Source organism: Pieris brassicae, chromosome 1 (assembly GCF_905147105.1).
Source record: "Pieris brassicae chromosome 1, ilPieBrab1.1, whole genome shotgun sequence".
Taxonomy (NCBI): domain Eukaryota; kingdom Metazoa; phylum Arthropoda; class Insecta; order Lepidoptera; family Pieridae; genus Pieris; species Pieris brassicae.
In genome coordinates, this window is record NC_059665.1 from 17,362,600 (window position 1) to 17,379,021 (window position 16,422).

Here is a 16,422-nt window from a genome sequence, read left to right on the forward strand (position 1 = left end):
AACTTAAAAAGCAAACACTAAAATATAAGATATTAAACAGCCTCGACGTTTACGTAGTTATGGAGGTATTGTTCGTGATTTCATCGATTTTCTGATATCTTAATACGATAAAATTCAATATTGTTTACAAGTATAACTATGTCAAACAGGATACGTGAACACTCCTCGTACAATAGACACTTTAAATCTATTTTTAGTAACGATTTTAAAATCTAAGTGAATGAGTAAACGAGTAGTGTATGTAAGTATTTGTATTGCTGCTTTTTAAATACAATAAGAAGCTGGTTAAAAAATAAATACGTATTACCTAAGTTAAAAAAGTCCCACAAGACTGATTTAGTTTTCATGGTTAGTCTGTTAACAATACTCTGTATTTTTGACAGGGGACTAGTGACCGGGCATTGTTTATTTTTAGTGTAAGAAATATTTGATTTACCAAATCATTATCGTTCGATTTTTTTAACTTTATTAATTCGTTTACGTAGGTAAAGTGAAAAAGTTTTAACTTTCTATTAATTATAAAATTTTACATTCAAGTTCAGCTAAAAATTATATTATCGTTTTCAGAAAAAATATGTAAACTGTAAACATCTTATTCGTTTAATTATTGCTTGGTGAGTATTTTATTATTTTCTATCTTAATATTATTCTATAAAAATGACCCGTCGCACTAAATTTTTAGTAATGATGATGTCTATACTAAAAGAGTAAGTAAGTACTGTCTATTGAAAGGTTACATATTTGATTGCACCACATAATATAACATTGTCAAAGTAAAAATGACGTTATAATATTTCAGTAATTACGTTTAAAAATGATTGAGCTGCCTAGGATTACAAGGGCTCTGAGGGCTCACACCCAGCTTGATAAACCACGGTGTCTAAAGCCAAGTGGAGATCAGGCACAACTGGTTATTAACTTTAATACTAATGTTTCAAGGTATTTTCATCAACTACTTTACTACTTATTCAGTAAGAATCAGTAAAATTCGAATCAGTAAAATTCGAAACCACAGTTTCATTAAAAAACCTCATATGTAAGTCACACTTAGCCCCAAGTCTTGTTTCTGAATATAAATGTAAATTACAAATTTATGTTAAAAAGAATAACTTTTTACCTCTTTATAACAATCCTCATGTTCATTGCTATATTTTTGGTACAGTGATGGACATGAAGTTTTAAATTTGTAGCGTGAACATAACTTTACAAGTAAGAGAGTAACTTTCAAACAATGTTTTCAATATGTCACTATCACTCACTAATACCTCACATAATCTCCTTTAAGTGTGTGAGTTTAATACTTTAATGAGATTGCAATAACAATAATTTATAGACTTTTATTCAAGGATCAAAGTGATTATATATTTCCTAAGTGATTATAAAAATTGCAAACAACAGTTTTTTTTTTAATTTGCAGATATAAATCATACAGTGATATTTATGCATATCTTGAAAAACATGAATTGCAATGTAGTGAAATATTACCACTTTTACAAAAGTTGAAGGTAGAATGTAAGCAGCTAACTGGAGACCAAAGTGATAATGTAGTAGAAGATGCGGCTGTGTTAACATTACGAATGTTTCTAGACCAAGATATTGTTATGTTAAAGCACTTATCTCAGCTCCGACAGACCTTTGGAAATGTTCAAACCGCAATTGCTAACAGAATTTGTAAGGTATAGTAAATTCTTAACTAGTCTACCTTCAATTATTTGTTTAATAAAATAACCTGACTTTACAAACAACTGTATTTCAACTCACACATCATAAGTAAAATTCCTTATCTATTTGTATATTTGGTGATAATTTTGTGACTGTCTCAATGGATTTATCAATATAAATGTGTTTTAAACCATAAATTATGCTATTTATTTTTAAACAGCATACTCATTACATCTTGGTGTTGGCCTTAATAAAACTAAATATAAGTGATTTTCTATGCCTTTATAGGTGGTATCAGAAATTTCTACCTACCTCAATGAAGAAACTAAAGAGTATATAAAAAAAGAAATGTTGGAAGCTAAGCCATATACAAAACTCTGGGGTGACAATATACAATGTATCTTCATCCCTTACAAACCTTTGAAGAAAAAATTAGCAAAACTGACAAGAAAACCTGCAACAGAAAGTTCATTTGTTAATGATTTCTCAATGAAATACAGCAATGAGAATAATAAAAATAATTTAGGACAAGTAAAACCTCAGCTGGAACCAAAGGTAAATAAATATCTGATTAAGATAATATTAACATGTTTGTCCATTTCTGGCACTTTCAAAATATTTTTATTAAATTAGAATTAGATAAGATTTATTGTTGTCATTGATCACTAATTGCCTAGTAGCTGATATGTAATAAATATGCTTTAAATAGACTAAGGAAATAAAGAATTACAGTAGAGACTAAGTGCTCAGTATGTCAAAAATCGATTTTGCCATGATGCCATTTGATTTTTTGGTAGTCTTTTAATTTTGACTTTTAATCTTACCCATAGTCACAGAGAAATTATATATATATATTTAAAAAAAAACATTATAGTATAGACTCAACAACCTTAACTCAAATCTTAAATATTTTCATTTGGTTTAATTAATCATTTCACTATATTCATTAATCTACTCTACCTGAATCAAGTCGGAAGTTTTAAGGTTAAAGATGTGCAGGTTTTCTCACGATATTTTTGTTTTTCGTTACGAAATTATTGTATAGAAAAAAATTATGTTCGTTTTTCAGTTTGGAAAAGTATGGCTGGAAACAAAAGTGAGAGAGCTATATGAAAGCTCAGGTGGTATGACCAGTGCAGATGTATTACAGTCAATTATAACATTACTCAACTCCCCACGATCCAATGACGAAATGCAGAATGATTTGTTTGATTTACTGGGGTTCGATAAGTTTGAATTCATACAAGAGATTTTAGAACATCGTCAGGATATAACGGATAGCTTGAAAGCTCCTGTACAACCTAGCATTGCTGAAAGTTTGTATTAATTATTAATTTTATTAAATAAATAATTATTTTTTTTGAGATTATGTTAATTAAATAACATAATATTTAAAAAATTCGCTAACACTACCACGATCATTTACATAAAATAAACATTTATTTTTAAAATGTATTTTTTATTTTTCTACTACTACAGCTAATATTAGAATTTTTAAAGAAGAATAGAATATTAATATTAGAATTTCAAAAGACAATTATTAGATATAACATATACAAAAGGTTTAAACATTTACGCAACGTAGATAGGAAAAAACACAACAGAATTGTGTGGTGTGATGCTGTGATGATGCTTAAGATTCAGATTATTTAGCGCTGTGGATATTCTTAATACTACTTAAGCATTCAAATTAAATGGATTAAATAAATTTACTTTAAACAATTAAAGTATACTTCTATAAATGTTACTTTATTAACGCATCCGTGTTTGTAGCGCAAATAGGTTATAACCCGGTCTTTGGTTAGTGTGTTGGGTGGGTGGGTTGCGAAGAAGCTAAAAAGTGTTGCCATGCTATAAAAAAAATGATTTTATATAACTCATTTCCAGTGGCAGCAATGTTACCAGAAAATAAAATGCCACAGTATCTCTGTCAAGTGTCAGTTAGATCTGAACAAGAGAAACTGTTAGCTAAGCTTGTGAGGAAAGGAGAAAAGAAATCTAAAACTAAAAAGGGTGATGATGATGACGACGAACCGGAAATTAATGTTGCTCAACTTCGAGCTAAAAGGTAAAGCTAAAATGTCCTTTTTCTATTAGTGCCAACAATAAAAACACTTTTTGGAACTTCTCTTGCGTGGTGTGAAATATGCTACTGGTAACACTGGAGCAACTCGTCAGGCTCGGTGTTCACAGCATACTACTGATGATAATAGTACACTGTACATAGGCTCAACCTGGACAAGCAAAGAACCCACAGTTTCGTAAAAATATTAGGATTGGGACATGGAATGTCATACTTGATGATACTAATAACTTATAAATTTTAGCATTTTGTAAAATTCTTCTTGAATTCGTATTTGAATTTATTTTATTTGTCTGATTTGAAAAAAAATACATACCTCCAATGCCTTCCATTAGATCGCATTCAAGCCAGCTCAATGCTTTTGGCTTCACATAGAGATGTTAGTTCACACAGTATAATTGCAATTATAGATATAATAAATTTTACCTAATTTGTCTTCCAAACCTAGGTTCGTTTTTATAAAGGAAATATGTATATAAATTATAGGTATATTCACTTATAGTAATTGCAAGAATACGTGTATTTACTTGATTGATGGATATACATAAATAATTAATAATTAGTAAATTATAAGTTATTTTTGTCTACATTTTACAGGATCGCAGAGTTAACGAAACCAGTCGTACCGTTTTCTACGTCGAAAAGTAACGTGGATCCAGTACTTCAAAAGATATCGTATTTCCAAACGAAAGTGCAATATCCTAATGTATATGACTCCTCGATTAATGCCAAAAATTCAGCTGGTAATTAATTTGTTTTAATTAAAGCAAAATTTGCGGACAATATATCGAAAAGATAAACCAATGTTGCCGAATTATAAAATACCTGAAATATATTCGATAGGAGTGTTTAATCACGTGCATATTTGCGACACGGTTGCGATTTTCCTTTTGACAAAAAAACAATCTTTTAAAAGCATAGATAAAACTTCTTATGTATATTTTTACATTTGATGATTATGCATATTTATTTATTTCTCCTAAAACCTTTTCCACAAAACATTAGCTAAAATATCAAATAATAACCCGGGGCTAACGCTAAACGAATTTGTATGAAAATGGTCAAGTGTCAATGCGTGTGCTAATGTCGACCCCATACAAATTCGTTTAGCGTTAGCGAGTTACGACTGTCAAAAAGTGATTTTGTCTTAAACACTTATCCTTCTGACAGCTGACGCAAAAATACTACACCAATTGTCGATTTCCGCTTAGTTGTAGTACTTCTCGGGGTTTCTATAGAACCGTTGATTGTTACTTTTTCATACTTCTTTCTACTACTTCTACTTTTCTACTTTTTCATAGTTCAACCTAAGAATTCGTAACATTCCCGTAATTAATAAATTTAAAGCCCAAAAGACTAAGTTACAAAATTAAGACTGGTGACGTACAGTTGGCATAATATTAAGTTCTCGTGAAATAAAATTGTCTTTTTGTAAGCTCTAAGTCTCGAGTCTGTAAACTACACGTATAAACATTATTAACTCTTGAGCAAGATAGCTATGATGCACGCGAAATTTATTAACGCAATGTAACGTAAAAAAACATTATCCAGTCCAATTCGTATTTCAGGATTTGTCTCTGGTATGAAACTAATTCTCCCCGAGAACGCAGTACGAAAAGATCTCAAAGAGTATGAAGAAGTGATCATTCCCAAGATGGAATCAGGGCCATTGGAAATCGGTAACAAGCGCGTGCCTATAGCGGCTTTGGATGAAGTAAGATGATATTTTGTTTGTTTAAAAAAAACAATAAATAAAATACAAGTAAAGATTTTTGAATAACATCAGCTCAGAAAGTTAACTGAGTATGTTTGACGCCAACTCATCTGCAAGTACCTACCAACCTGTAGAGCAGTGTTTGGCTTAACGTGCGAATCATCCCTGAGGTCGGTTCGATCCCCGTCTGTGCACCAATGAACACTCAGTCTATGTGCGCATTTTAAAACCCACTCGTAAGGTGAAGGTAATCATCGTGTAAAAACCAGCGTGTCTCAAATATATTTGGGATTTAGAAAGTTTACATTTAGAAGTGAAATTCTTCTTTATCGACGTCACATTTTTCGGTTACGCGTCACATTTTCCGTTACGTGCCATATTTTTCTTGTTACGGTTGATTCGAAGAGATTCGAAACCATTAATAACAAAAATATATAATAACGATAACAATGATAGTAATAATTCTATTACAATTAATGCAATTCTGTAATAATCTTAGTAGTAATGGTTAAATGAATTGCAGTAATAAAGTTGTATTATTTGTATTCATGTCTATGATAATAGAAGCAATTTGTTAAACTTTATCTAATTTAACTTTAGTTTAGCAAATTCTGTAAAGTTGCAGTAGATAACTTTTCGAAATATAAGGTCATAAAGAAGTTTCACTTCTTACGTGTGTACACTAGTACACCCACACCTTTTTTTATTAACAGGTTGGTCAAATGGCATTCGAGAATATAAAAGAACTAAACAGAATACAGTCGGTTGTATTTAATACAGCTTACAATACGAATGAGAATTTGTTAATATGCGCTCCTACTGGTGCAGGAAAAACTAATATTGCCTTGCTCACCGTGGTACATCAAATTAAACAATACATCGAGAATAATGTTATTATGAAGAACAAATTTAAGGTATGAATTGCTGAATTTGTAAATTTGTTTATTTATATGTTTGAAATACAAATTGCTATTTTTAATTATGTTAAATATTGACTTTAAAAATTCTAACGTAAACATTCATAATTTCAACCTCCACAACGGTTATTTAGGCAAGATGGCGTTGGACCCTATGACAAACCATGTCTATAAATAAGTAAACAAAGTTCGATATTTTTACGTGTTAATCTAATGTTTATCTGATGTATGCATAACTTAAATTATTCAGAATATTTTAACCGAAGACACCATTTACAAACATCATCGTCGATTCAACTAATGATGATAATCAATATTTTAATTTTTTATACATTAATTATTATTTACAAGTTATTTTAGTAATAAAAGAATTAGAGATACTATATAAAAAATCAGGCAAACTTATTAATTTTCTATTTATTAGATCATCTACATAGCACCAATGAAAGCTTTAGCGTCGGAAATGACAGCGAGTTTTGGCCGAAGACTACAAGGTCTTGGTATTTCTGTGAGGGAATTAACGGGTGACATGAAATTAACTAAAACCGAAGTGCAACAGACGCAAATGATTGTCACTACACCTGAGAAATGGGATGTAGTTACGCGTAAAGGAGCAAGTAAGTGATTTTTAACCATAATATGTATATACTCTGTGGATCTTCATATTTTAGGACGTTCCCTATTTGTTAAAAAAACGTGTGTACTTATGTACACGCAATAAAAGTTGTACTTCTTTGTAACAAGATAAAAATCTTTTCCAAAAATTTATTCTAGGCTTGTAGAAAAAACAACACTAAAAATATAATACATTGAAAGTTTCAATATAACGCATTATTTATTTTAAAAAAAATTATTTAAATATCACAAAATAAATATAGCCAACAATAGGTGTCGGTTTTTTTTGACGGCGTGCGCGCGCGCATCGTAAAAGTTTACACAAATCATCTCATGGTTTAAAGCCTGACTATATTGAAATTTATTCCATTTCCTCATACTTTACCCATAAACCCGAAAAACTTTTAGATACATACAGTAAATACATTAATAATGACAATAAATAATTAAGTAAGACGCGACAACTAATAAGTACCTACATCTTTTTTACATGACGCTTGTTTATGGCTTTGTCAGTTTTACGATTATATGTGTCATAGAACACTCACAAATCTCGACCAGCTCAGTTGACTTATGGTCTGCAAGTTATTTTCAACTTTCTGAAAAGTAAATGTTTGAAAATTTTGAGGTTCATAATTAATTTCATATATTTCTACAGCGGACACGGAACTAGCATCCATTGTCAAACTGTTGATCATAGATGAAGTTCACTTATTGCACGGCGATCGAGGTCCCATAGTGGAGGCGATTGTTGCACGTACATTACGACAAGTCGAGTCTTCCCAGAATATGATACGAATTGTCGGCTTATCAGCTACTTTGCCCAATTATTTGGACGTCGCCAGGTAATTGTTTTTAATTCCCCATGAAATCCTGTAGAGAAATTTCTTAAAAGTAAACTTTCAATAATGCTAGAAACTCTTAAGAAAAAATAAAATTTATAATGAAAGCACTATTTTTAAATCATAAAATTGATGTTCGCAGGGTATGAATATTTTCTCTTTCATTACAGATTCCTTCGTGTAAATCCTAACATTGGCCTGTTTTATTTCGATTCACGTTTCCGTCCTGTGCCCTTGGAACAGCAATTTATTGGCGTGAAAGATGTCGGTAGTGGAGGTGGTTCACACTTACGACAGGTATTATTCACATTTTACAATGCGGTGCGCGAATCTTTTCTACATACAAAGGATTTCTATAAATTTCAACCTTAAAGCCACAGATTATTAGTCTAGATTACACATCTCGTCACATCTTGATTAGCTCTTACAAATGATTTTGTATATGATGACAGGTAAGATTGGAATATTATTTTTGGAATAGAAATGTTTTTGTATAGTTAAAATTATTTTTAGTAAAATAAATAACATGCTGCAGACAAGCAGATAATCGAACCCGTCAATACGCAGAGCAGATTTCTATCTTTTTCAAAGATATTTTTTTTAGGCCTACCAACCCAAATCAGTTATATTTTATCATAAGAAACACTACTCCGCCATATGTACCTGGCATATAGACACATTTATCACCAATTACAGATCCAGCAAATGAATGAAATTTGCTACGAAAAAGCAGTAGACATGGTTCAAAAGGGTCACCAGGTGATGGTCTTCGTTCACGCGCGTAATGCGACTCATCAGACTGCAATGGTTTTGAAGGAGCTAGCGCAAAAGAAGGGTCATTTGAAGCACTTTGAACCAGAAGATTCTGGTGGTAAGTTTTAAAAGATTTTCCAGTACAGTTAGTGCATGTAGTGGGAGCGCTTTTCCTAGTGGGAGTGCCATGCTGTTGCTTTCGGGCTTCAGCCAATCGGGCAGTCACGACCGGGGCAGTACCACTGTCTCACAGAAAACCGGCGTGAAGTGATGCAATAGGTTCATCTTATTGTACTCGCGTTTCGTGCGGTGAGTGAGACTCCCGGAGCCCATCAATACTGATGGTCGGATGGATGGATGGATGATCAATGCTGATACTTCCTACCTCTCCTACCCGGGGTACAAATTGGAACATTCATTTGTGCCGCGGGCGGGAGTTTGCGTGTACGTCAGAGAGGATATCTGTTCTCGTCGCCTCGGGTCGCTTGAAGGAAGGGACCTATCTAGCCTCTGGCTGCGCGTAGACCGCGATGACCATCCGCGATTCTACGCATGCTTGTATAGGTCCCATAGCGGAAATACCGAAACTGAGCGACTCATTGAGCACATCCAAATGGCTACAGATTCCCTGCTCGAAGGAGTTCCTACCGCTGAAATCGTGATACTTGGCGATTTTAACGCTCACCATGCCGATTGGCTCGGTTCGGAAACCACCGATCACGCGGGAAGATCCTTTCACGACTTTGCTTTAGCTTACGACCTGTCACAAATGGTCCCTGCGATTACGCGAATACCAGATGTGGATGGTCATAAACCCTCTTTGTTGGACCTTCTGCTGACCTCACATCCGGAGACCTATCAAGTCTCTGTTGACCCGCCATTGGGTTCATCGGATCATTGTGTGGTCCGGAGTACTGCGCTCCGCGCCCTCCTCGGCCCCGTTTTTCGGGTTGTCGTCGTATTTGGCAATATCGGTCAGCAGATTGGGATGGGATGCGGTCTTTCTTTGCGTCCTACCCTTGGGGGCCTATGTGCTTTTCGTCGGAAGCTCCAGATTCCGTCGCTGCCTCTGTCGCCGAAGTGGTTCTACAGGGCATGGAACTTTTTATTCCATTCTCTGCGGTGCCGATCGGTGGCAAGTCACAGCCCTGGTTTAAGCGTTCTTGCACGGCGGCATCGCGTCGAAAGCGAGAATGCTTTAATGCATGGGCGGAAGCGGCGATATCTCGTGATGCCAATACCAGCGAACATAAAAAAGCATATAACTCAGCCTCCAGGTCCTTCAAACGGGAAATCGCTAAGGCAAAGTCAGAGCACATCGCCAGATTTGGCGAGAGATTGGCCCAACTCCCTTCTGGGACCCGAGCCTTCAGGTCTCTCGCCAAAGCTGTACAAGGTAATTTTTGTCAGCCATCGATACCACCCCACACTGCGAAGGAGAAGGCCGACCTCTTGGGCTGTCTCTTCGCGCCCAACTCGACTTTGGATGACCGGGGGAGATCACCACCGGCGATTTCGCGGTGTGATAACTCAATGCCGGAAATCACATTCCGGCAACGTGCTGTTCGCAGAGCACTATCTTCCTTGGACATTCATAAGTCGAGCGGGCCGGATGGTATCCCTCCAATTGTGCTGCGTACTTGTGCTCCTGAGTTGGCTCCGGTCCTGACGCGCCTTTTCCGGTACCTGTACTCGCTCGGCACTGTCCCGAAGTGCTGGAAGACCGCTTCGATACATCCGATCCCTAAAAAAGGCGATCGCTCTGATCCATCCAACTATCGCCCAATTGCAATAACCTCCTTGTTCTCCAAAATAATGGAATCCATTATTAATGGCCAGCTCTTGAGTTATCTAGAGGGCCACCAGCTGATTAGCGATTATCAGTACGGCTTTCGTCGTGGTCGTTCGGCTGGTGACCTTCTAGTATACCTTACTCATAGATGGGCAGAGGCAATTGAGTCCAAGGGGGAGGCACTAGCGGTTAGTTTGGACATAGCGAAAGCCTTCGATCGGGTGTGGCACAAAGCACTGCTCTCGAAGCTTCCAGCCTACGGGCTTCCTGAGAAATTATGCGACTGGATCTCCAGCTTTCTAGCCGATCGGAGCATCAAGGTCGTCGTCGACGGAGCATGTTCCGACCTTAAACCCGTGAATGCTGGGGTCCCACAAGGCTGTGTTCTGTCCCCGACCCTGTTTCTTCTGCATATCAATGACATGTTGCAACTTAGCAACATTCATTGCTATGCGGACGACAGCACTGGGGATACTCTTTACACTGGCCGGGCAGGTATTTCTCGGGCAGTTGTCGATGAGTACCGGAACAAACTTGTGTCTGAAGTCGAAACTCTTTTACGTGGAGTCTCGGACTGGGGTAGACTAAACCTAGTCCAATTTAACCCCAAGAAGACACAAGTTTGCGCGTTTTCCGCGAAAAAAATACCCTCTGTCGCTACTCCTCTTTTCGAAAACACTCTTCTTGAAGCCACAGCCAGCATCGGAATACTTGGCGTTGACATATCGAACGACGTTCAGTTTCGCGGTCATTTGGAGGGAAAGGCTAAATTAGCCTCCAAAAAGCTTGGTGTGCTCAGCAAGGCGAGACGGTACTTCACTCCGGGCCACCGCTTGCAACTCTATAAAGCGCAAATACGGCCCCACATGGAATACTGTTCTCACCTCTGGGCGGGGGCTCCCCAGTACCAGTTCCTTCCACTTGACCGTATCCAACGAAGAGCGGTTCGAATCGTCGATGACCAATCCCTCTCCGAGCGGCTCGATCCTTTGGCGTTGCGTAGAGATGTGGGGTCACTCTGCATCTTCTACCGCATTTACCATGGAGAGTGTTCAGAGGAGTTGTTCGGATTAATACCTGCAGCTGAGTTTCAACATCGGACGTCGAGGCAAAACACAAAATTCCACCCGTATCACCTCGACGTCCGACGTTCCACGACTGAGCGTTTTTCAAGGCAATGTTTGCCGCGCACCACCGCTATGTGGAACCGGCTGCCCGCTGAGGTGTTTCCGAACCAATTCTTAGGGTCCTTCAAGAAAAGAGCGTACAAATTCTTAAAAGGCCGCCAGCGCACTCGCGAGCCCTCTGGCATTGAGAGTGTCCATGGGCGGCGGTATCACTTAACATCAGGTGAGCCTCCTGCCCGTTTGCCCCCTATTTTATAAAAAAAAAAAAAGTTTAAGTAAGATGTAACATTACTGCTGCGCATCTAATGTCTTCAAGGACTTGTTGCCGGGAATCAATCATGAGAATCCTTTTATTTTCAGAAATACTTTTATTTTATATATATATATATCTCTAAGTATTAATATGTTCATATGTATGCTATCTGTATATATATTATTATTAATATATATATATTAATGAATATATTAATAGGAATCTATTAATACTTGACCTAATTTAGCATATCGATCCTTATTGATATGCACCTCTACAATTGTTACGTATGTCACTACACCTCGCCATAAGAACCGTAAGTGCGAGCGAGACGGTCACATAAATATGATTTGTGACCCGAAGCCTTAGTTCTTAATGCGGAACATATTGTGTGTCCGGCAAAAAACTGTGAAACTTTATAAATCGATACTGTTTTTAAATATGTTATATATACTGAACGTAACCGTTGCTTAAATATAAAAAAATATTAGTGATTATTATTTCGTTTTTCAGGTTTTCTTAAAGCCAAAAAATCTATCGGCAGCAGTCCCAATAAGCAGCTAGCTGAGCTATTCGCTTTTGGGTTCGCCTGCCATCATGCTGGTATGCTAAGAAGTGATAGGTACGTATTCATAAATATTTCTATAGAATAATAAATAACATACACTTTATAGCTTAGTCGTTAGATAGCGAAAATATGGAATCCAGGATTAGATTTTTTCAATAATTATTGTCCTTACCCAAAAACGTATTTGATATAGCATAATAATACTTTAAATTTATTTCTTGTGTAAAAATGAACTTGAAGAATGTTTCTTAATGGATTCTAAAAATGTATGGCAAATGTTTCAGGAATATGGTTGAGAAATACTTTTCCGATGGTTACATAAAAGTATTAGTTTGTACATCGACGTTAGCTTGGGGAGTTAATTTACCAGCGCACGCGGTTGTTATAAGGGTAAGTTACATTGTCATTACCAAATATTCCTCAAATTGTTAATGCTTTATAACGATTATGTATTTATTTATTGATATTATATTCCCTGATTGCATGACATAAGGTAAAGTCTATACTGTGCAAGACCTAATAATTTGAAACTAAAATGATCTCGTATCTCAGAACGGCTCCGGCGCCATGACGATGTGTAATTATTATGTGGTAATTTAATTTCTCAAACAAACAATATGTTTTTTTTTAAAATTTGTATTGAAAAAGGCGCAATTACTATGTTTATCCCTTGCCGTATTGGTATTCTGATGCTGTTGTCTTGTAAACCATTATGTTTTAGGGTACCGAGATCTACGACCAAAGTCATGGTACATTCGTGGATTTAAGTATCTTAGATGTCCTTCAAATATTCGGTCGTGCAGGTCGACCGCAATTCGATACTTCTGGAACGGGCATTATTATTACAACACACGACAAACTATCGCATTACCTCAAATCTATGACCAATCAATTTCCTATTGAGAGTAACTTTATTAATTTGTTGGCTGATAATTTGAATGCTGAGGTAAGTTTTAAAATTAAAAGGATCTTTCGTCTCTTTCTGTTAACTAGTGACGAAAAGAGACAGAGGATTACTTTAGTATGGAAAGATATTATTTTTATTGAAGTGAAACTTCTTTATCGGCGTTGGAAAAAAATTACCGTCACATTTTTCGGTTACGCGTCACATTATTCCGTTACACGCCATCTTTTTCTTGTCCCTACCACGTTGATTCGAAGAAATTCGAAGCCATTAATAACAAAAATATATAATAACGATAACAATGATAGTAATAAATCTGTAATAATCTTAGTAGTAATGAGGTAGTATGAAATAATTGTATTATTTGTATTCATGTCTATGATAATAAAAGCAATTTGTTAAACTTTATCTAATTTAACTTTATTTTACCAAATTCTGTAAAGTTGATCATTGATCATTTTTCAAAAATTAGGTCATAAAGAAGTTTCACTTCTTACGTGGGTACACTAGTACACAGTAGTAGTGTTTTTTTTAAATTCCCTACCCACTGGCTGACCCATATATTCAAACATATATTGCCCGAAGAAACTCACGCTCTGATCGAACTATTTATATTTTGTTGGCTCTACCAGGAGTTCGTAATAAATTCTAAATAATTTATTACATTATTTTGCAAAAAAAATCTTTTAACATTTCATCTAATGTAGTTACTATAGTATATATATTTGTAAACTTCAGGTTGCTCTGGGAACTGTGACGAATATTGACGAAGCAGTTGAATGGCTCAGCTACACTTATCTGTTCGTTCGCATGAGGATTAACCCACAGGTATTTTTTCCGAGGTGTTTACTTATTACGTAATTTTAACACAAAACAGATAAAAAAATTAGGAAGTTTTTAAGTCGTTTCTTTAGCAACAGATATTAAATTATATTTTTTAGGTATACGGTCTAAGTTATAGCGACGTGCAAGAAGAGCCAATGTTAGAGACAAAACGTCGACAACTCATAACAAGCGCGGCCATGCAACTCGACAAGACTCAAATGTTAAGGTACAACGAACGAACTGGAGATTTAAATGTTACAGGTAAATCCATATAATTTTACTATTATATCCGTTTTTACGTTTATTAATATACAAAGTACTTGTCCAAGTTTTTTTATAGAAAAATATGATTGCTGATATCGCTTGGTAAATATACATCTACGTCGGTATCTATTGCAAACATTAACTAAACAAGACATATTTAGCCTTATTCTGAATATAATTTAAAGTCTAAGTTACCATGGTAACATTGTCATTCGACGGAAAAATTGTAAATCCATTATCCAATCTTTAAATCCATTTATAACTAGATGTGTAATTTTAATTTTAAATCAAAAAGATAATTATTGAATTACAACTAAAAAACATTGTCCACAGATCTAGGCAGAACAGCAAGTCACTACTACATAACCTGTGAGACTATGGATGTTTTCAACTCTATGGTTCGCAAGTCTATGACTCAGGGATACGTACTGGAAATGTTGACCAGATGTTCAGATTTCCAACAATTAAAAGTAAATATTTACCAATTTATAAATTTACGTTGTATATATTTACTTACTTATCTTATATTCATTTAGCATTTATATATCTTTTTTTATTCTATTTTGTAAATTATAAAGCTAGAAATAGTAATCGCCGACCGGGGTGCCCTGTGTAGTTTTTGTAAAATTTCCTTTTTTATGAAATAAACACACAATCACAATATAAAGAGGACTATAGAATGCTATTGTCATTTTTCAAGATTATACCTATACAAGAGAAAGTGCAACTAGGATTATTAAATGAAAACTACTTTACAGAAAATTACCTCAAAACAATTAAAACTCACTATCACTATTCAACACGTAGAAAATTAAAAAAAACGAATTTCTATTACCCAAATACAATAATTTAAATTACATGGGAATTATTTATATGGGAAAAAAACATTAGACTACATTATTCCATATTTAATAAAGTCGCTACCAGCTAGACTTCTTACTAATATAACAAGAAACAATATTAAATTGAAATTAAAAAATATTACATAAATCAAACAATTATAAATTATGCTAACCAGACTTTATCGACATTTAATACATATTCGAATATAAGAACTCATCCTGTATTCGAATGAGAATTCTCGACAAGAACATGCTTCTATGGCGCGTCAGTGTTTAAATTCTTTTATGACGTTTAACGTGCAATTTTAATCGTTTGAATGGTTTGATTGTTATTATGTTATAGTTTATATGTAACTGGCCTTAGTATGTATATATATATGTTAATGATTTAAATATGTTCGACGTCCTGGTGGAACTGAAGTGAAACTGTGTACAGTTTCTGTTTCCACCACACCAACTTCCTTAATATTAAGATCATTTATACAATAAATAAAACGTCGAGCTTTATGCGAGGCTATGGGGCTGGGTCTACACTCAAACCCCTCTGCTGTCCAGAAAGGTAGCGAGACCCTTCCTACTGACAAAACACGTCAGCCCTCCACACGCCATTACATTGGGCCCTCGGAGGCCAAGAAAAACCGGGTTTATCCGACATAGAGTTCAATCAAGACCGGCGATCCGGACCACTTGAGACCTTGAGCCTCGAACCACCGGCCAGTCTACAGTCAACATTAGATTCCTATATTATCCCTGAATAACATTGACGATATCTATTAACAAAATATTCAATTAAAGTGGCAAGGTTAACTATAGAATAATTAATAAAAATATATTATTCGTAGGTGCGAAAAGAAGAGTTATCAGAGCTATGGGAACTTAAGGACCGATACTGTGAGCTCAGGATAGAAGATGCGCCGGAGGACATACATTGGAAAATCAATATACTATTACAAACTTTTCTCTCTAAGGGGCGCGTTAATCAATCTTCTTTGCAGTCCGATTTGAACTATATTAGCCAGGTATCTATTTCATGTATTTATGTAACATTTACAAACAAAATATATTTAAAAAAAAAATTAAACTAAAGAAAACTGAAACTTGAAACATTTGAAACAGCAACAATATTTAATATTTTTAATTTTTAAACAAATTCAGAGTCTTCCCGCCTCTTCAAAAACTTCCTCACATCTTCTATGGTGAGATGGAAAATATCAATATTCTCATAGTTGGTGTCATAGTTACATAAAACCCGAAACATTGG

At 35.1% G+C, this 16,422-nt stretch overlaps 1 protein-coding gene across 2 annotated transcripts in view; it reads left to right on the plus strand.

The window, feature by feature from the left end:
• Positions 1 to 460: 460 nt before the first annotated feature.
• Positions 461 to 16,422, plus strand: part of LOC123720105 (activating signal cointegrator 1 complex subunit 3) — a 30,539-nt gene continuing 14,577 nt past the window's right edge. The window contains exons 1-21 of one of the 2 annotated variants that reach the window (XM_045676610.1): positions 475 to 485; positions 568 to 614; positions 800 to 939; positions 1,418 to 1,676; positions 1,951 to 2,217; positions 2,732 to 2,978; positions 3,550 to 3,730; positions 4,343 to 4,488; positions 5,314 to 5,459; positions 6,173 to 6,373; positions 6,801 to 6,993; positions 7,650 to 7,836; positions 8,004 to 8,130; positions 8,530 to 8,704; positions 12,272 to 12,380; positions 12,611 to 12,716; positions 13,048 to 13,272; positions 13,969 to 14,058; positions 14,172 to 14,316; positions 14,653 to 14,789; positions 16,004 to 16,180. In XM_045676610.1, the coding sequence (XP_045532566.1) occupies positions 815 to 939; positions 1,418 to 1,676; positions 1,951 to 2,217; positions 2,732 to 2,978; positions 3,550 to 3,730; positions 4,343 to 4,488; positions 5,314 to 5,459; positions 6,173 to 6,373; positions 6,801 to 6,993; positions 7,650 to 7,836; positions 8,004 to 8,130; positions 8,530 to 8,704; positions 12,272 to 12,380; positions 12,611 to 12,716; positions 13,048 to 13,272; positions 13,969 to 14,058; positions 14,172 to 14,316; positions 14,653 to 14,789; positions 16,004 to 16,180 (3,243 nt within the window). In that variant the 5' untranslated portion in view covers positions 475 to 485; positions 568 to 614; positions 800 to 814. Of the gene's footprint in view, positions 615 to 799; positions 940 to 1,417; positions 1,677 to 1,950; positions 2,218 to 2,731; positions 2,979 to 3,549; positions 3,731 to 4,342; positions 4,489 to 5,313; positions 5,460 to 6,172; positions 6,374 to 6,800; positions 6,994 to 7,649; positions 7,837 to 8,003; positions 8,131 to 8,529; positions 8,705 to 12,271; positions 12,381 to 12,610; positions 12,717 to 13,047; positions 13,273 to 13,968; positions 14,059 to 14,171; positions 14,317 to 14,652; positions 14,790 to 16,003; positions 16,181 to 16,422 lie in introns of both variants that reach the window. The other variant, XM_045676602.1, reaches the window with a different exon arrangement.